At 27.7% G+C, this 23,262-nt stretch overlaps 1 protein-coding gene across 3 annotated transcripts in view; it reads left to right on the forward strand.

Annotated features, from left to right (window-relative positions):
• LOC135923167 (GPI transamidase component PIG-T-like) overlaps positions 1–23,262 on the forward strand; it is a 92,107-nt gene that overhangs the window by 31,192 nt on the left and 37,653 nt on the right. For all 3 annotated transcript variants that reach the window (XM_065457765.1, XM_065457766.1, XM_065457767.1), the window contains exons 2-3: positions 540–717; positions 13,942–14,167. In XM_065457765.1, coding sequence (XP_065313837.1) covers positions 540–717; positions 13,942–14,167 — 404 coding nt within the window. The remainder of the gene's footprint in view (positions 1–539; positions 718–13,941; positions 14,168–23,262) is intronic.

A 23,262-nucleotide genomic window follows, 5' to 3' on the forward strand; every position in this document is an offset into this window, starting at 1 on the left:
CCTTAATAGAAAATTTATTAGAAGTTAAGAGAATAAATAAGGATACAAATATTTTAAAAGGAAGAAAATTCTTCAAAATATTCAGAATTATATATATCTTGTATAGAATCGCCATGGCTGTACCGGCGACACAAGTACAATAATTTATGTATTATAAAGATAACTATCTATTTTAGGTCAGCGTGGAACGTGGATTTTCATCTTTGAAATATTTATTCTCTAATTTACATGGAAATCTCAAGGATGATATTTTAGAAGATATTATGATTGTGCGATATAATAAAACATTTAAAATATAAATTATTTCTTTTTTTAAATTATTTATTTGTAAATTATGTATGTGTATATATTGAAGTATAATAATAAATGAATAAAAAAATCTTATTTTGAGTCACTTTTATTTGTGCCCTGGACTCGAACCCATTTTTAAATTTTATTCCTGTACCTGGACGCTTTTTTTGTTGAAGGTTTAACAACACTGAAAAGTAGTATTATATAACTTTCTAAATTTTCTATATAAATGTTTTTGATTTTATTAGGTCCTAACATGATTCATTATGGACTTTTCTCTTCCAGCTTGGCAGATACTATGATAAAATATTCCTTGAATCGATTAATTATTACATTTTCACATACCAAGTGGAAATCAAATATTTACGGTTCAACAAACTTTATGTCTGACATACCTTCTGGTATAAGTGTGTTTGCGCAATTTAGGTTAGTTTTTATCATTAATCGAAAATTGTTTACCTTAATATTTAGTGTTAATAATGTAACTAGCTAACCTTTTTTGAGGAACTATAACTAGTTATATTTTGAAAAGGGTAACCTTAGTCTGTTACATTTTTAGGAATGTTAAATTAAAATTTTTTATCATATAATATCTTAAAGTGTCGGATTATTTTTATAAATGTGTTTTAGGTTTAAAATTATTCTAGTTTCTCATTTTTTATTCCAAACATATTGAAAACAAAATTTTATAATACAAATCGTCCAGTTCGGCCGATCATCTCAAAAATGAATGAAACTTGGCATGTAGTTATTTATGTTGTAGATGTTAATATAATCCTAATTTTAGACCGCCTGCTCAACCAGCTCCAAATATATACGCCTTCAAACTCGAGAATCGCGTAATATGTGATTTCATTAAATCTTTTTTTTTAAAAATACTTAAGATGAGTTACAAATAATATATCATTTTATAACCCTTAAATTTTTACATTGGGAAATATCGAAAAATAATTAAAAATTTTCAAGTGTTTTCATATTTCTGCTAAAAATAAAAAAATTAACATTAGAAAGGGATTTTTTTTGGGTGTTGATATTATCTAATAATGTTTATTATCTTTATATTAAACTATTTAATAAAAAATCTCGATAGTCATTTTTGTTTTTTTAACTATTAAAATTTTTACAAATTAAAAAAAGATAATATAGATGGCGCTATATTAAAATTTTTTTTATAATATATTTAATAAAAATATTTTGAGATATTGTTAATTTAAAATTCCTCTACATATGAATATAATATATTTTTGATTTAAGTTTACTTAAACTTAAAGGAAATACAGTATGTATTTCCCGAGTTTCTGGAATGAGGCGTCATACTTTAATCCCTTCTAAATAGTATGGTTTGGTTATATATATGTAAAATTTATACTAGATATGTTATTATTTTAGTTTGAATATAAAATTTTAAAATATAATTATTTGCATAGCGTCCTAATAATAATAATCATATCTGTAATGCCTGCTTACATTATCGCCCCAGGACATCATATTAGTTATACTCAATTGATTTTTTAATTTTAATTCCAATACAATTCATATTTTTATTAAAAATATTATATTATAATTATTTTTGAATATAACGCCATCTATATTATTTTTTTATTTATATATATTATAAAAATTTAAAAAACAAAAATGTCTATCGAGATTTTTTATTTAATAGTTTAATATAAAGGTCATAAACATTTTTAGAGAATATCAACACCCAAAAAAATCCCTTCCTAACAATGTTAATTTTTTATTTTTACCGGGAATAAGAAAACACTTGAAATTTTTAATTTTTTTTTTCAATATTTTCCAATGTAAAATTTAAGGGTTATAAAATGATATATAATTTGTAACTCTACTCTATCTTAAGTATTTATTTAAAAAACAAGATAGAATGAAATCACACATTACGCTTTTTCGACTTTGAATCTGATTGAGCTAGCACTCTAAAATTTTGAATTTACTAAAACATACTAAATAAATAATTATCATACCAACACCAAGTTTGGTTCATTTTAAAGATTGTCATCTGAAAATCTCGTTTTTTGGTCGATTTGACGTGGAATGAATGACCCGTATTATTTGAAATTTCATATGCAGATTTGCAAAAGTAATTTAATAAAAATCATTTTAGATGTAAGTTTATAAACTTCTTGTAGTGTTTAAATCAAACCCATACAATTTTAATCAGGAAAATCTTTATTCCTTCCACCTTCCCGAATATTGCCAATTCATAAAGGCTTTTTATGATTCCAAAATTACTCTTAATTCTGGTTCCATTTTCCTTATTACAGAGGAAGGCATTCAACAAGGAGACCATTAAGGCCCTTTTTCATTTAATAATTTGCATTCTAGGGTCTCATTTGGTTACGACATTACTGTTTAAGATTATTCAACGTAATAGTCTCAATGCTTGCCTCAAATTCTTTAAAAAAATTTACACTAACATTAACCTTACATAAAATCATCCAAATCTTGATGAGCCTAAACATTAATTCTTATTCCTTATTTAAAGCGTTTCTTTTTGTCCAATTACGGGCTTAAATGTTCTGTTGCATTTCTCAATTATCAAGGGATATTGGTAGTGTTATAACCTTAATAAGGATAATAAGAATATTCACTTTGTTTTTACCTTTTTATTTTCATTAAAAAAATTTACATAAAATATAAATGAGCGAAAAATAAACAATGTATGATTACATTAATTGCTAGTTCTGGGTTGGTTAATCAGTGGTGCTCGATTCGAAATATTTGGTCGATCAGATCACCCATTTGGTTGGGATAGGTTTGACTCATTTTTTCTACCAATAAGCATGCTACTTTGACCAAACCAAGCTAATTGGGCTCAGAAGTTTTAAACTATTTATAGAACCATTTTTAAATTTAGTTGTTAAAGTTATAACAATAATCAAGTCGATGAATGTTAAAGTTATAAAACTATCAACCCAATGAACAACTCCTTTTTAATTACTACACTTATATTAATCTAAGATTTTTTCTTAAAATATTTTTAACCGTTTTGTTTTCGATATTCTTTTTCTTTTAAAAAAATTGAAAGGAATAAATTGTACATTTTTTTTTTCTAAAACTTTTATTTTTTTAAAAAACTTTTCAAAACGAAATATGATAAATTGAAAAATTAATGACTAAAATGTTTATAAAAAAAATAATATAATAATTTAAATAAAATAAATTATATTTAAAAAAAAACAATTTCTTCTATTTATTTTTTTTAGAGGTGGGTGCCGGCCTAATTTTTTATTTAAAGCCCGCCCGCTCACGTGGCAATAAAAAAATTTACGCCCATTCACGCTTACCACTAAAAAAATTCCGACCCGCCCGCTCACGACAAGCTATATTTTGATTCACGCCCGAAAATTCACGGTAATTTTTCTAAACTATTGCTATAAATTCACACTTTTTTGAATTCATTCTATTTATTTCTCTAATTTAATAATCCATATTAATAACAAAAATAAATACAATCTATAAATCTAAATTTATTTAGAAAAAGAAGAATGCCCATCTTTTTTTATTTCAATTGTGTACGCCTTTCCTCTAATAAGAGATTGGCAACAAAAAATACTTTCACTAGAAGCCGAACTTGCAGCTGACAAAATTTTACCAGATAATTTTCTTAAAAAAGGAAATGAATATTCCTGCTTCCAAAACTTCAAAATATTGTCTTGTTATTTATCTTATATGAATCTTTTAAGGTTATCCTCACAGCTTTCATCGGTGATGCATCTAAAAATTCTCTAAATTTTTTACTTAGAATATACGGTCTTTTATGAGTGTAAGATGAATTAGGAAAGTGATAGTTGGTATTGACCATTTAGAATATACGGTTTTTTATGAGTTTAGGAAAGTTAGGAAAGTTAAAAATGATAGTTGGCATTGACTTATGCATATCATCTAATTTTATATCATTTAGCATTTTCAAGATTGTTTTATATATATCATTTTCTTCTTTTATTAAAAACTTAAGTCTTTTGAAATTCGAATCTAGAATTAAGCCTTTTATGGCTATTTCAGTTAAACAATTGTCAAAAATATAATGCATAATATTATTTAGTATATGGCATATACATGCAAGCGTTTCGTAATCTTTGAATGCACTTATAAGATTTGCTCTGTTATCACTCACAACACATTTATTTAAGTATTTTCTACTTCTGTATATTCTCCTAAAATTAATTGATTACACTTTTAATTTTGACGTTTTTTTCATCCATTGTCATTGTGTCCAAAACAAATGTTTTTAATTTAAAATCCTTAATGATAATATGTCCTATAATGGTTAAAAAACTTAGATTTTTTATAGTCATCCGTCCAAATATCAGTGATTATGGACAAGTAATTATTATTGTCCATGCTTTTAATCTTAAATTTTATTACATGGTATATTTTTGGACCTATAGTATTCATGAGAGTTTTCCAGTTCACAACTTTTATATTTTGTTATCCATATGTAACACCAACAATCTCTTGGCCTAGCTTGTAAAATCCTTCACCTTCTGTTGCATTTAAAGATTGAAGATCTTTATAAATAAAATATAACTGACTTTTCTGTAAAAAGTTTAAGCAAAATTTAACATAAAGTCTCGCGACAAAAAACACCTAAACATAAAAAGAAAATAGAACCAACTAAATGATACCGGATGTTGTTTATAAAATGCGGAAGATTTTTAGCTTTCATTATTCTTTTTTAAAAAAGAACTAAATTAAATAAGAAAATATATATAATTATAAAATTGCTAATTTATATTTATAAAAAAACAATTTAAAAAATTAAAATTTCCGTGATTCATGGGAAATTTATGTTCACGCCCGATCACGCCCGGGGAAAATTTTGGGAAAGCCGATCACGCTCAGTTACGCCTTGGAATTTAAAATATATTCACACTCACGCCGTGACACGATGGGTTATGCCTAATTTCACGGCCCGCGCCCACCTCTAATTTTTTAACCTTTTTCAAGGTCACAATAAATAAAAAAAATAAAACAACGTATCCGCGATAAAATAAATCTAAAATAAAAAAACATAGTCTCATCACATGTTCTACCCAAAATGAATTTTTTAAACACCCATTCCAGTCATCGAGTTGTAACTTCAGAATATAAATACTTTTAGAAATCAAATTCATCGATTTACTTAATCATGTCCAATATTGATGTTTTCATACATTTTGCATTCCCCATTCGATTCTTCATCTGAATAATATAGAATTTCAATATGAGCCAATATATGAATTTATCTTCCTTCCAATTTGATCGTATAGTGATTGTCTATCCTTTCAAAATCCCAATAGTTTCGCTGATGTAAGCATTGGCCTCATCGTTTATGATTGAATATTAGTTAGCTTGACTCCTTAATGATTAACCTCCATTGTCTTCATAGATTTTGAACTAATATTAGTCCCAACTTTAATGATTTGCCTCCATAGACTTCATCTAGTTAGAACGAATATTAGTTATCTGTTCCCAATTTTAACGATTCGTCTCCATAGTCTTCATCTAGTTTGAACAAATATTTCCCATAATTTTTTTTTCACAAGTTGATAATCTATATCCATTGGCACAATCAATTCTTTTTTTAAAACACCCTTTCTACTTTTTTTTCTTGGTAATACAAAAATAAATTATCGCATATGATCGTCGATCTTCATCCCATGACTTGGTCGATCAACATTAGCTTTCCTTTCTATTTCACCGCTTTGATATATAGGAAATTATCCAAGCACAATATATTATAAAAATTTTAAACACCTCTTTTGTACTTCTCTCTTTTTAAATTTGACCCCACATACATATTTGTGTCTACTCTTTCTCCAAATATTGAAACTTATCCAAGCACAATATATTACACTTTTACAAAAATTAACACCTCACCTCTCTCCTTTTAAATTTCAACGCACATATACATATTTATGTCTACTCTTTCCCTACTGAATCCTCCGATTATTCCCCACTGAGCCCCCTGAATACTCCCCAATGAGCCCCTCGATTACTCCCCAATTCGTCCCTTCTAATACTCTTTGATGAGTCCCCCTTGTTTCCCTCTATTCCTCTTCCATATTCGCTTTATTTGGCCGAATACTTCGACACCTATTGTAGCCCATCCCAAAAATTCTTGTGTATATAACAAATATCTTCAATACAACACTTTCATCAAAATTAATCAATAATCTAGGTCATGTGATACCTCTTCCCGCACCATGTTAACACAACTTCCCTCTGAAAAATTTTATATTTTACACCCCGCTTCTCGTTGCACAGCGTCTACATGAGCGGGAGGGGTAGGAACAGTTTGCATCCTATTTTTTTGAGGGGGTAGGGGGTAGGCTGCTTTAATGGGGGTAGGATAAATTTTTTTAGGATAAATTTTTTGGGGGATTATCTATTAAATTTTGAGATAAAATAGAACAAAATTTATTGCTGTAAAAATTAATACTTTTATTATAGAATTATTATAATACAATTATTGACCAAATCTATATATTGCAAACAATCATACACATTGTTTTCCAAATCAGCAAGCTCATAATGCCATAATAATTAATTCATTGTAAATAATGGAGGTTTTAATTGAATTTATTATCTAAAAAATAAATTCTTTATATTCACAAAATATCGATAGTTGGTAGTAAAGATAGATTAATTTAAGTTATCTTTATAAATTCTCTGAAAAGAGTATCAATATAATTATAAAGGTGAAAATAATAATAAAGGTAGGCAAAGGTTTTTAAGGGGGTTTGCATCCAGTGAAAATCATGTCATATAGACGCTGTCGTTGCATATTCTCCATTACCATATACTAATCAATTTACACAATCGTTCGCCACATGTCCTTCCTTCCGACATTTAAAATCTCCATAAAATTAAGCACAATTATCTCTTTGTTCCTTTCACTTAGCCCGCACATTATGAATATTTTGATTCTGTCCCCATTGCGGAAAACCACCTCTATTATATTTGCTTACACTACATTCCTCTTTATTATGACCAAATCTCCTATAACCGGCACAGTTCAATTTATCTTGTTTTTCCGGACAATGCGGGGCTAATTATATTATTTCCACACTAAAACCCTTTCTCTACCGACAATCCCTGACCATATGCCCTTGCCCCCCCCCCCCCCCACAGTTAACAAGTAATCCCCCCCCTCCTCCTTTTTGAATTCAATCTCGGTCTCATCTTCGCTCTATTTCTATACGAATTTCTTCTCATTATTTTCCTGCATATCTCACAATCAGTTCAATCCTTTATTAACCCTTAAACAGGTAATTAAGTCTATCATCAGTCCTCGCCATTATGCTCTTCTATTATTTGTTTAAATTTACCTCCTTAACTCTCTATTGCGATATCAAGAAATGATATAATATAAAAAAAAAACTTATTTTTGTCTTAAATTAGCCCTTCTTAAATTAAAAAAAATTTTAAACCGTAAAAAAATACATTTGTCACAAATCTCTTTAGTAACCCATTAAAATTCAGGGTTCTTGCCCCACGCCTTTATACTATATTTTGGCATATGAGCTATAAAATCATGTCTTATTTATTTTAGCGGAATAAGACTTGTCGGTCTCTTGCATCATTTTTCTCTATATTCGCATAAATCGTTATTAAGTTTTTTAGCTAGAGTTCGTATTTTATTACACTCACATATAACCTTCTATTGAAATATTAAAAATTAATAATGACATTTGTTCTTATACTGTTAACTTTAAACCTACATAGCTCGTCTATACATTAACCAAGAATTTATGAGCATCATATTTACGTGATCTTATGTGAAGTCGATATAAAGGTATTCAATGAATCCATTAAATTTACCCCTCCCTATTGTAAACTTTTAAAGCTGTTGGATATTGAATTGTAATTTTCCGTCGTTCCTTTCTATAAAATCGTTCACAATCTCCAACAGGGTAACTACCTCTATAAGTACTTAGAATAATTATAAAAAAATCATATTTTATAATTTACCTGTATCAATATCTGATGATCTTGAATTAAGGATTTCCTTATCTGATTTAGAATCAACTATCTTCTAAAATACAATATATTTTGACTATGAATAGCAAATAAAGACCATTTAATAATAAAAAAACAAATTCATATTGCATTTATGTGTATTATGTCTGGTTCCAATACCTTAAAACTTAAATTTTAAGCACTATTAAAGAATAATTTATATATATTTTCATTTGTTAATAGAATTTTTAACTTCCTGTTCCTTAATAATTTGTATAAGAGAAATCATAAAATTTATAAATTGAAAAAATGCAAATATTACGTGATACGTGATATATATCGCATATGCCCTCTAACGTTGAGTATCAACAGAGCTAAGCTAGGTTTTCCTCATTTCCATCTAATTGGAACAAAGTTAATTTGGGTATTAACTAAAAATAAGATATGAGGAGCCCTACAATTTATTTTAGAATTTCTATATTGATAGCTGTCTTACATTTTTGCCAAAATTAACTATAAAACTAAATAAAATATGTTATTAAAAATTTATACTTTTTTATGGTATTTGTATTCAAATATGATGTGCGTAATATTGGGTTAATAATTATTCAATCCTACTTTATCAATATTATTTCTCGTTTTCCAACACTTCCTTGTATATTTTATTTAACTCAAATTTATCAACACGGTTAGGGTTATCACGGTACCAATGAAGTTATAACAAATGATCAACTCAATTATCTTAACGTTATAAAACTATCAACTCAATGAATGTTAACGTTATAATCTCTTAAATTTCTATTTTTAAGTATAAAAATTACTACACTTAATTTACTCTAACTTCTAAAACTATATTTATCTGTTTTGTTTTAGAATTCTTTTTCTTTTAAAAAAATTGAGAGGAATAAATTTTATCTTTTTTCCGAAACTTTTTTTTTTTAAAAACTTTCTTTCAAAGCGGTAATAAATTGGGAAAAATTATTAATGACTAAAAAATTTAAAAAAAAACAATTTCTTCTATTTATTATTTTTTTTACCCTTTTCGAGGACGCGACAAATAAAAAATAAAACAACGTAAATAATATATCTTCGCGATAAAATATAAATCTATAACTAAAAACATATTTAGTGAATTCAGCTCGTAATTGGCATCCTTATTTACGAAAATTGGTGGACTAGGCTTTATTACTCCTTCATTAGTTTCTTTAGCTAGCGTTCTCTAGTCTAGAGGGGCCCATGAGCATATAGTGAAACAACTTATTTCTCTACTAGATTCTCTGTATGTCTTTAATAGAATGGGGACAATCTTGACCCCTTCCAGTAATCAACAAAAATCCTCTATTTAAGCATTTCATTAATGTATTACTTGGTAAAATATTGGAGAGTCTATCCCAACGATAATCTTCTGCTAGCTTTAGCGCAAAATAAAAAAAATAGTTATCACTGGCTTGAGTCAGTGTATAGAGATGCCGTCAAGTGATCAGAATTTAATGATTGCATCAGATCTTCAACTAACATGCAATATTACACTGATACACCAGTGCGCTAGATGTTTCTTACTAGTTTATAGTGAAAGTAGACATTTCTTTTCTTCCTCCAATTCTTCAGGTCAGGTCATGCAATATAGAACAATAAAGTACAGGTATTTCATTTCATTCCAGGGGGACCGGGCTTCCTTAAACATTAAATATGGATCTTGTCGACTTAGCCGAAAAATTAAGATAAGTGAATATTCAGAATTTGCATCAATATTCATATTTACACCTCTTATTTCTAGTACACTAAGATACTTTGGTCTCAAATTTAAATTTTCTTAAAAATTAATAGATCAAAAATAATTCTCTCAAGTGATCCTAATCATATTTCATATTTATATAAAAAATTCAATTTGAATATATAGAGATAACTCATATGTTTTCGAAATTCATTTCATCTACCTATTTTATTTTTATAAAAAAGATATAACCATTTTATACGATTATTAAAATTTGTTACAATACAATAATTTATATTAAATTTTCTTCATTAATTGGTGCATTTACTTATTATTATTATTTGTATAATTAATACTATAATTTATAAAAATAAAATCTTTGGAAAAATATAATATTAAATTTTATATAATGAAAATATAATATTATGTATAATATATACTATGATTATCTTATACGATAAATAATAGATATATACAATTCAATAAATAGTATAATTATTAGGCTATACCAGAACGTTTTTTAAAAGATTAAGCGTTTGCTATAAATAAAAATAAAAACTAAATAGTTATGAATTATACTGGGTAATGATTAGGGATGTAACGTAGGGGTCCCCGCCGGGAAGCCTCGTAATTTCCTCTATAGATTCCCCAATTTTTATTTTTTTGATCAAATAATCAAGATTTTTATCATATATTGGAAAAACATTTTTTCCTATTGTTTCATATATCATAATTGTTTTTTGTTTTTGTATATGCGTTCATTTTCGATAATAAATAGCACAATTCTAGAAATGTTCATCGGAAGGAAATTTTTTTTTGATTGAAATATATTTAAAATTTTTAATAATAACTGATATAAGGATAAGGAGTAGGATTAGATGTAGGGTAAGGCCAAATTCCTCTTCTAATTTTAATTCAACTAATATAAATTTTTGAAAAAATAATTTAATGAAATATATTGATAATTTCGAAATTTTTCATAATGCAACATGTATTTAGAAGAAATTATTTCAATCTTTAAAAACAGCATTAAAAATGCTCACAAGATATTAACTCGGTAATAATTTGTTGAACAGTGAATATCAAAGGATTATAAATGTAGTAACTGAAAGATAAGATAAAAATTTTATCCTTATAAATGAAAGATAAGATAAATAGCTAGAACGCACTGGGCTAGCTAATATTGAAAGTTTAGGAAGATCCAATGTTCTTATCTTCCAAAAATCAAAGACATCTTTTATCTCTAAATTATAAGGCGAAAATAATGAATAACACTCTTTTTCTAAACTAGTTAAATAGTCTTGTTGTTCCAGGTTATTGTTATGAATAGATGAATGTTTCGTAGCCAAGGATTTAAGATAATCGAGTTTTGAAGCAACTTCAGTCGTTTCACATTCGTTTAATTCATCCATGTAAGGCCGTAGAGAGGTAGCGGGTTGACATAAAAATTGCACCGGAGTAATATTTCTTTTTCATTTAAATATTCATTTACTATGTGTATAGATTGAAAACGAGGATCCAAAAGTGCTCCTAACACCAAAAATTAAACAAAGAGAATTAATATATAAAAAATAATTTATTTATTTTAAAATACTACCTGAAGATCGGTTGATCAATTTAATAAGCATATTTTGTTTAAGGGATGCTATGGGAGGACGGACTATCATATAATAATAAGGATAAATTTATAGTAACTCCTTTTTGGACAAATAAAAATTCAACAGTTTTTTTGAAGGTTTTAAGAAAATTTAAAGGTTCATGCACCAAGTCCCAATCGGAGTTAAATAATTTGAGTAATAGAATATTTATAGTATTTTTGTTATTGCCAGTCACACTTTCCATCATTATTAAAATACTATGCCAACTTAAGGTTTTATGTTTTTTCTCATATGATTTTTGATTTGCACTATCATCCATCATTAAACCCCAAACGATCTTCATAAAAAGGATCATTATCATCCAAATCTAAAATATCCGATGTATATGATATCGATTCAAAACATTTTCTATTTTCGATATCCTTAATATTTCAAAATCCGCTGTTTTTCTTAAGGCAACTATAACTTTTCTCATTTTTTAATGAGTTTTTCTATTTTTTAAACTTTTATTATTCCATCGACTGTCACTAGATTATGTAATCCATGCCCCAAACATAAATGATGGTCATATTCTCCTAGACGAACACTTTTCTTAACTTTGGGTCCTGCATCCGTAACCGAATTTTCTTGGACCCTAAATCAAATTCATTTTCAACTTTTTCTATCTCGAAAAGAATAGTTTCAGCGTTATGTTTTTGAGTGACAGGATGTGTCGCCTATGTATAAAATATAATATTAAAAATATTATCTATTTCGTGAAATATAAAGGTAATATAATTTCGCCTTCTATATTTGTCGGTCACATATCAAAAGGTATAGCACAAAATTTAAGACCTATATTAATTTGCTGGCATATGTATGCTTTCATTGATAAATTCACATCATCTAATCCACTCCGGCTAAGTGTTGATCAATCTGGTAAATCTTTTATATCTGAAATAATGCCATATTTCTTAATAATAAAAATATTATGCCATAAAAAATTCTAAATGTGGGATGATTTCAGTTTTATTTAAATATTCTATCATAAAATAATTAAATATCTTAAAAGTTAAAATAAAAATTAAGATTGCCCTATAAAAAATTTAATGATTTTACAAATAACCTTTAGAAAATCTTGCATTTCAGTATTATTTATAGAAAAGAACGGCATTAAATCCTTGCAACAACATGAGCATAATTTCTTACCAGAACCCATTTTTTATCATTTATAGGGTCAATTGTATCTTTTACAATGGGTTTGAAAATAACTTTAAATTTGGTTTAGATATTTCTTCTTTACATGTTAAGTCATGTTTGTCAAGTAAATGTTTTATTATGTTTGATGTGCTGATATTTTTTGAAAAAGATTTGATTGGATAATTAATTAAAAAATTCACAAATTAAAATAATCAAAAAATTTACTCTGAAAATGAATAATTTTTTTCATTCTCACCATCTTTATCAAGGGATATTTGCAAGCATATATTACAAAAGACTTTATCTGTAGCAACACTGGTTCTCTTATTATTTGTGTCAGTTTTTAATATTAAGGATCCAAAATGTTTCCATGCAAAAGAAGACTTTGCTTGCAAGCATATACTATATTTTGTTACAGGGTATTGCAATACTGCATCCATTATAATTGTTTTAGTCCTGCTATTTTTATATATGTTATAATGGCAACAAAATAAAAATGATTAATTAAAATTTCCTTTTTTGATAAAAAATAAATTTTATATAACGAGTTGTAAATTGCATTATGGTTTTATTAAAAATATTTGAAGCATCGAAAATTAAAAGAATAAAATATAGAATAATATCAATATCTTTTCTATTTGCAATAATATATTTTATCTAACAGACCTGCCCAAAGTGAGCGAACGTGTATTTATGGATTGTTACAAATCAAATTTATACAAATAATATTTATTAATTTTAAAAAATAAAATCGCATTTTTTAATAATTAAAAAAATATTTAATATTTTTCTTCTAATTACAATTCATAAATAATATATAAAATAAATGTTATTTATAATAATAAAAAATTGTATCACGCCGCCAAATTTTTACATCGGCGGCGGGGTATTGAGCGCCGACACTTTTTTGGCGGCGGCGTCGGCGTGGTTAAAAATCACCGGCGGCGGCGCGTTTGACCGGCGGCGCACATGTCTAGGTACACCCTTAATAACTATTAGATTCGTGAAACCGTAACTTACATTTCAACTTGGTAGCTATGCATTGTAGCTGTTTACATTTTTGGGAAATGTATTTTTAAAATATAACTAGTTACTTTTGAAAAGTAGCTTTATCAGCACTAAAAATGTTCAATATTTTTATGGAATTAAAAATATTTCATTATTCTCTAATATTTTATTTTTAAATTGACTATGAAGATCTAATGTAGATATCGAAACAGAATGGGAATCCTTGACAAATTTATTATCAGGTATGCTTTGCACATCTATAGGCACATCAGCCCGTTATTATACAATTGATCCAAGCGATTTTATCAATGATTCTTCCGGCCAAAGTATGAACAAATGGGCTATTATACCTTTTGAAACAGTATGTACAGAAAATTTTGCTCCTTGGAAAAAAATGTTACCTTGCAAAAAACAAGTTTCTCATTAATATAAATATTCGATGTTGCACTGATATCACTAGAGATAAATATAAATGTAGCAAATTAATATTGATTTTCCTAATAATAATATATTTAAAACAATTTTTAAGAATATTTTATAGAAAAAAATATAGAGCACGAAAGTTCTCTTATCTCTTAAGCTTACTGGATAATATTCTAGAAAAAACGCCTATGAAGATGAGGCTTGAAAAAAATCTTATATATATATATCTAAATTTTAATTATTTCAGTTAAAAATATATAAGTTATGTGTTATTTCAAATTTACATTGCGATCATAGACTTCTATGCTCAACATCCAATTTTATTTTTTATTATTTTTTTCTCTCTTTAGCTTTCACCTTTTCTGGTGGTAAGCTCCTTCAACATCTCTCTCCACCTTATGTTATTCATAAAATCTCTTTTATCTAATTTATACTTTTTTATATTGGCTCTAACTTTATGGCCCCATTGAAGTTTTGGCCTTCCTCTTTTACGTTTGCCCATCACTTCCAAACTCTCAACCTTATTTCCTATGCAGTTCATAGGCCTTCTCATTGTGTGTCCATAACACCCAAGTCTGTTTACGTCTTATGGGCACTACCTTTAAACTACTTAGTATTCTTGTACTGCGCACTTTATCATTTCTTGTTACCCCAGCAATCATCCTCAGCATTCTCATCTCCATAGCTTGTAGACTTCTCTCGTCTGATTCCTTAGTTGACCATGTTTCTGAACTATATAGAATAGTTGGTTATACTATGGAACTGTAAATTTTTCCCTTTAATTTGTGTGGGATTCTTTTTAAAATAGCACTCCGGATAAAGATCTTTACTTTAACTACCCTTGATTAATTTTACTCTTTATCTCTTTTTCTATTGTGCCATTTGTTTGTATAGTGGAGACCAAATATTTGCAGTTTTAAATTGCCGATATCTGCCATTCATTTATATCAATACTATCTGTTCATCTCCTCCTATCACCATATATTCCGTCTTTTCTCTATTTACTTGTGCTTTTCTAGGATATTTATCCAACTCACTAATCTTTCTTTCATTTCATCCTTGGATTCGGCAAGTATCACAATATCATCTGCAAATATTATATTCCACAGGGCTGTTTGAGGTATAGACTGTGCTAATACATCTATTACTGTAATAAAGAGAAACTGAGAGCCGACCCTTGATGAACTCCTTCGGCTATTGTGAAGCCTACTGAAGTACCTGTTGTGCTACGGACCATTGTTGTATGGCCCATATACATATCCTGTATTATTCTTATATATTTTCCGGGAACCTTTTTGTGGCTTAACCTTTAAGTGTCCCAATATTCAAACTTGCTAACCTTGTCTTCTTTGCTTTGACCTTTATTTTACTTTTCGCAGGATAGAGGTCTACACGCTGCGCGTCGCTTGGAGGGAACGCCCTAGCTTTCATATTCATATTTTCATTTGTTTCCTTCATTTTGTTTATTAGACAAGTTTCCTTAGTACCTGGCTGTCCAGGCCTGTCGGTGACCGGGGTGTCATCTCTAAGCTCCGAAATTCATCTTACCATATGTCTTTACACATCATTCACCGAAGAAAAACCTGAAAGTTTTTATAAATAGCGAAACTCTTATCGCAAAACCTTTAAAGCGAATACATTAGAGCAAAATTTTTATCGCTAATCAATAATCGCGAAAATTTTATAGCGAAGTCAATATCACGAAACATAAATCGCGAAGATAATATAGCGAAAACTATTTTGCGAAATATAGCGCGGCCTATTATTATTTTTTATTAAAATAATTTATTTTATTTATATTTAATGTTAATATTAATATTTTATTTATCAACAAATAAACATATTATATGATATATATTTTTTATTTATATTATTATATTATGAAATGAAAGATGAATTTCTTTTATTTGATATTTTTTTAATAAAAAAAATGATATACTACTATTGTAATATTATTTTTGTTACAATTTATTAGTGATTTTCACGACCAAAATTTTAAGCAAAAAATATTTTTTGAAGTTTAAAAAGATTTTTGAACATATTTTGATAAAAATTTTAAATCTTCTTTGTAAATAAATCTTTTTTGAGGAATTCTTTTGTGAATTTTATTATAAATAAACAATCTTTTAGGTGAAATCTTTTTTTAGTTTTTTTAATCATTTTTGTAAAATTATCTATTTTTTAAGTATATTAAAAGAAGTGGGTTTTCTAAATAATATTTTTTAAAAATATTTTTATTTAACTTATTTATCTATATGATCGTTTTAAGGATAATAATTAAATCTGATAATTTTTATATTCGTTATTGAAGATGTTCCTTGGAAAAATAACCATTATCATAATCGGTATTTTTAAACATATTAGATTTTTTTTACGGTAAAATATATATTTTTTTAACATGTTAAATTAAAATTTTAATTAAGATGCACCATATAAAAGTGACAATTATCATAATCGTTATTTTTAAATTTTTTGACGTAAATCGGTTAAAATAAGTTATGATAACATATTTAAATAAAACTTCAGTGAAGATGTACCCAAGATAAGTGACAATTGTCATAATCATTTTTAAAGTTTTTTGAATTTTTTTGACGCAAATGGGCAAAAAAATAAATTGCTAACATGTTTAAATAAAACTTCATTGAAGATGTACCTTAGATAAGTGACAATTGTCATAGTCGTTATTTTTAAAGTTTTTTGAATTTTTTTGAAGCAAATGGGCAAAAATAGAAAATGATAACATGTTAAAATAAAATATCAATGAAGATGTACCATAGATAAGTGACAATTGTCATAATCGTTGTATTTAGAGTTTTTTGAAATATTTTGATACAAAAGGGTAAAAATATAGATTGTAAAAATGTCAAGTTAAAAATGAAGATGTACCATATAAAAGTGACAATTGCCATAATCGTTATTTTTTAAAAGTTTTTTTAATTTTTTTGAAGCAAATGGGCTAAAATATAAATTGCTAACATGTTAAAATAATATTTCAGTGAAGATATACCCTAGATAAGTGACAATAGTCATAATCGTTATTTTTAAAGTTTTTGAATTGTTTGACGCAATTGGACAAAAATATAAATTGTTAACATGTTAAAATAAAATTACAGTCCAAACAAAAAACAAATCGATATTTTCATTTTAATAATCGTTATTCCTTTTATCCTGCTTAAAATTTTATAAAAATATGCAAAGTGATTATTAAAGATAGCTGTAACATATGTTAAATTCTAAACTTTTAAGATATGGATTCACAAATTTTAATTCTACATTATAAAAATGTATAACCTTGCATTCGCAGTTAGCAAATATTCTTGTATACTCGTGGCAAAATAGTGATGAGTCTGAATTCAGGGTAGGATTTATAGAAAGAACTTAAAAACCATATGAAGATACAATTTGTTGAGTTTGGACCAATGGGTCCCTTCGGCAGATTGGGAAAAATACAGTCCGTGATCGGGGGTCCTGGATGGTCGATGACGGGATCGAGGGGGCCGGGTTTTATCGTTTTTGTCATGGAATCAATCGGACAACGTAATGGAAATATATTTTCAAGGTTTATTAAGCAACTACAAAAAGAATATATTTTTCAAAGTTTATTAAACAAAATCCAAAAAAAGAATATTTTAATAATCTATTAAATAAAAACTAAAAAAAAGAATATCGTGCAAAAATAGGTATTTCACCAACCTTTATAATTTTTGAAACAAAGAGAGAGAAAAAAAAGGTTCTTATGTAATCGCGATACAATCATTCTTGAAACTGGTTAGAACCAGTTTCAAATACAATATGAAAATATGGTATAATATCAATTTCATAAAAACAATGGAAGATGGGAAAATAAAAGAAACAAGTGGAGAAAAACGTAAAGAAAGAAATAAGTTATACGGGAAGAGTGGGGAGATTGAACATAACACTCCTCCCCGCTTAACTTCTACTACCACCGCACCTTTCGGATCAGGGCAGATGGCAGGCTTAAATATAGATTTCTTTTACAACCCAGAAAAAAAAATAATATATCGGCATACGCCGTACCGCTGGATTAGAGCGGGGTTCAGTCCTTAGTTCATTACCTTAGGCTCATAAAAATGCCTAACAAAATAAACGGCATAGCCGCACCGCGTTGTCAGGGCGGAATTTAATCCTAAGTTCATTACCTTAGGTTCATAAAAATGTCTAACAAGATAAACGGCATAGCCGCACCGCGTTGTCAGGGCGGAATTTAATCCTAAGTTCATTATCTTAGGCTTATAAAAAAAGTCTAACAAAATAAACGGCATAGCCGCACCGCGTTGTCAGGGCGGAATTTAAATTAGCATATAAACAAACCAAAAATAAAAATAATAACGGCATACGCCGTACCGCGGGGTCAGGGCGGATTTTAATCCTACAAAAAAACTTGGGGGGGGGGATGGTTGGTATAAAAAGGGAATGTATTTATAGATATATAAAAAAAAATAAGGTTTAGTGTGCGATAAAAAAAACGGTTTTTTTGTGAGATTTCTACGCTCCTCCCCGCTTAAAATCTGATACCCCCGGGAAGGGTTTCTGACGGGTTTGCGGGTTCTTCCTCGTAAATTATTGAGCTTGCTTGATCGGAGTCGCTACGGTTTGTCCTTTGGGTCGGGGGATTTGAGAGTTCTTTCTCAACCTCAGTGATGGAATTGAGGAATCCTATTGCAGAGAAAAGTGGGGTTCGGGGGTTGATCACTTTGACAGGGTCATTGACGGCTTGGGGCAGGTTGGTGATAGTGGTCACGATTTGGAGTTGCAGTTGGTAGGATGGTGTTTTGGGATCTATCGCGTATGGTTCTTTGGGGAATATGGTGACGTAATCTTCTCTGGTTGCATCGGTGTCAGGGCATTTATGATTCCGTCGGGGTCGGATATCACGACGGTGGTATCGTTGAGTTTCGTTCGTGGTTTCTATGTATAAAACGACGGATTCGTAGGGTATCGAAAGCACGTTAGGCGCCAGTGTTGAGTTTGGACCAATGGGTCCCCCCGGCAGATTGGAAAAAATACAGTCCGTGATCGGGGGTCCGGGATGGTCGATGACGGGATCCAGGGGGCCGGGTTTTATCGTTTTTGTCATGGAATCAATCGGACAACGTAATGGAAATACATTTTCAAGGTTTATTAAGCAACTACAAAAAGAATATATTTTTCAAAGTTTATTAAACAAAATCCAAAAAAAGAATATTTTAATAATCTATTAAATAAAAACTAAAAAAAGAATATCGTGCATAAATAGGTATTTCACCAACCTTTATAATTTTTGAAACAAAGAGAGAGAAAAAAAGGTTCTTATGTAATCGCGATACAATCATTCTTGAAACTGGTTAGAATCAGTTTCAAAAACAATATAAAAATATGGTATAATATCAATTTCATAAAAACAATGGAAGATGGGAAAATAAAAGAAACAAGTGGAGAAAAACGTAAAGAAAGGTAAGTTATACGGGACGAGTGGGGAGATTGAACATAACACAATTAACATCCTATAAATTTAATGTTAAGATTTTATTATGGTTAAAATGGATTACAATCTATATTTTAACCCATTTACATCAAAGAACTTTAAAAATAACGATTATAAAATTGTCACTTTTCAATGGTATATCTTCATGAAATTTTAATTTAGAATGTTTATAATCTATATTTTAATCCATTTACAACAAAAATATTCAAAAAAACCTTATTAATAACGATTATCACAATTGTAACTTATCTATGGTACATCTTCACTGAAATTTTATTTAAACATGTTAGCAATACTTATTTTAGCCCATTTACGTCAAATAAATTCAAAAAGTTATAAAATAACGATTATGACAATTGTCACTTTTCTATGGTACATCATCATGAAATTTTAATTTAACATGTTTACTATCTATATTTTTACCTATTTACGTTAAAAAAATTTAAAAAAGTTTAAAAATAATGATTATGATAATTGTTATCTAGGGTACATCTTCACTGAAGTTTTATTTAAACATACTAGCAATACTTATTTTAACCCATTTTGGTCAAAAAACTTTAAAAATAACGATTATGACAATTGTCACTTTTCAATGGTAAATCTCTATGTTAATTTAGCATGTTTACAATCTAAATAATAGTTTTACCCTTTTAAGTCAATAAATTTCAAAAATCTTAAAAATAACGAATATGACAATTGTCACTTTAAAATATTATCCTTAAAAAGATCATAAAATAACATAAATAAGTTAAATATAAATATTTTAAAAAATTTATTTAGCCTCCTCTTTTAATATACTTAAGAAATAGATAATTTTACAAAAATGATAAAAAAAACTATAAAAGATTTCACCTAAAAATTGTATATTTATAATGAATTTCACAAAAGAATTCCTTAAAAAAGATATATTTACAAAGAAGATTTAAAATTTTTATCATAATATATTCAAAAATTTTTTTGAACTTCAAGAAATATTTTTTACTTAAAATCTTGGGCGTGAAAATCACTAATAAATTATAATAAAAATAATATAACAATAGTAGCATATCATTTTTTATTAAAAAACATCAAATAATAAATATTATGTTGTTTTTTTTAAATAAATGCATTCGCAATATATTTTTTGTTTCGCGGTAATGTGCTCGCGATAATGACTTCGCGATAAAAAATTCGCTCTAAAGTGTTCGCGTAAAAGGTATTCGCTCTAATAAATTCGCGGTTAAGATATCGCATAAATAAATTCGCGACCATGGCTTCGCGAAATTGTCTTTGTTATAAATGTTTTGCGGAGATAAATTCGCAGATATGGTTTCGCGATTTTACCTTCGCTATAAATACTTTTCGCGATAAACGACATTCGCGATAAAAGTTTCGCTGAATTGACCTGATACGAAAAATCCGGGCCAGGCCTGAAAATTTTATTTTAAAAAAAACCGGGCCGGGTCGAAAAAAATTTTGAAAAAAATCCGGGCCGTGCCCTGCAAATGGTCTCTGCAGGGCTCTGTTATTCTTCTTAAAAAATAGAATGTTCTTTTTGTAGTTGAAAAATAGAAGAAATAAATTTAATATAATACATCAAATGTCAGTTATTTTCTGACAGGAGAATTAAGTTTTCCTAGTGGATGGAGGGAAAACGAGATGATCACATGGGTTGTTGTTAGAAAAGATCATTCTATGTTTGGATTTGGTAGAAGATATTGAAGACGGGATTGATTGGGGAAGATTTAATATGTTTATATGTGTTATATATTTATGAATAAAGTGGAATGGTAGTAATGTTTATTATATTTATTTAATATTATTAAAGGGATTATTTTGGATTGATAAGTTATATTTTTGAGAGTAAAGGACATTATATTATTTTTATTATTTTTCAAAAGTTCTCTCATTAGTTTACTAATGGGAAGAGTTGCTAATATAATCATTTTAATACATTGGGAATATAATCTAAAATGTGTTTAAAATTATACAAAGCATCCATAGCATTTTTTGGGACTATATCTTAGTAAATCTTTTAAACATAGTTATTCAGCTAGTAAGGCATCAAACCAATATTATTTTTTTCTATAACCATCTGAAAAAGATTGAGAAGGCTTTTGTGGAAGTAATATCTACAGATTAATAAGTGCTGCATGATGAATTAAAAACCATTTATTTATTTCTATTATTATAATACTTTTCTACTGATCTTATACTAATGTTTTGACGATGAGCTTGCCTTGCTGCAAGTCGAGGGAGACAAATATTAAACACGTATGGCCATAGGCGTAGCCAGGGGTGGGGGGCAAGAAGAAATCCCCCCCCCTCTTTCAGAAATTTATCACTTTTTGTAAATATCATTTTTAGCTAATAAAAAATATCCCCCTTAGTCCTCCCCCCACTCCCTGACCCTCAAATATGTATGCATATATCTTAAATAATAATTTAAAAGAAAGAATGTAAAAGTTGATATTTTTTTATAAAACTATTCATCATAATTTATAGATTTTTGGGAAAATAATTTTATAAATATATAAAATGAACCAAAAATGTTTTTTAATAAATGGAATATAAGCCAAAGATAAGTCTTAAGACAGAAGTGAAATGTATTATAAAATTACTAAATAATATAATATATCAAATATAATTTTTTATAAAGTGAGTAATTTTAATTTATTTATCTTAATAAAAGTAAAATATAATTATAAAACTATTGATAAAATTAAATCATAAATTAAAAAAATATTAATACAAACAGTGGAATATTATATGTCGTAGATTTACAGTATATCTAATTATCAAATGACAATCAAGTAATTTTTACCAATATAGCGAATTATATATTTTACAGAAAACTATAAAATATTGATAAGGACATCAGAAAATATCTTAAGACATTGTGGGATGAATAATATGAAGATTTAATTTTAATATCATTTTTACTTAAAATAAATAGATGGCGTTAAATAATTGAATGCAAATTTTTGCTATATTTAATATCAAGAGCATTAATTAGTAAAATTTGTTAAATTATTAACTGTAATATATACTCTAACTGTCAAATATGTCTGTAAAAGTGGAATTTTACCTAGTATTTTATAACTAATTCTATATAATTGAGTAAAATCAACTATATGTCTACTTACTTTTTATAAATAAATTTCTTATAATTGTTTGGAAAAAATTATTACCATGCTCTTATATTAAGATATATACAATACAAGTAATTTATTATATTTTTATTTTATATAAACTAATAAAAATGTATTTCATATTTGTTCCAGGCTTAATTTTTTTATTAAAATTTGTAAAGTTCCAGGCTTATTTTATTTCCCCCTCCCCCTTATGAAAATCCTGGCTACGCCTATGCGTATGGTTCTCCTTTTGACTCTACAATAATATATATAATTAAAATTTTTCATCAACACTAGTTCTAATAAAATGCTCTCCGCTATTCTCATCTTCTTAATCAAGTCAATGCCATGTTTTTGAAAAGTATTACATAAAATAGTTGTATAATTAAATAATACATTCAAATAGTTGTATAATTAAATAATACATTCAAATGAGAAAATAAAATTGAAATAAGTATTGAATCCAATAATTTTCTTGCTTCTGAAGAA

Source organism: Gordionus sp. m RMFG-2023, chromosome 2 (genome assembly GCF_954871325.1).
Source record: "Gordionus sp. m RMFG-2023 chromosome 2, tfGorSpeb1-WG-v2, whole genome shotgun sequence".
NCBI lineage: Eukaryota > Metazoa > Nematomorpha > Gordioida > Chordodea > Parachordodidae > Gordionus > Gordionus sp. m RMFG-2023.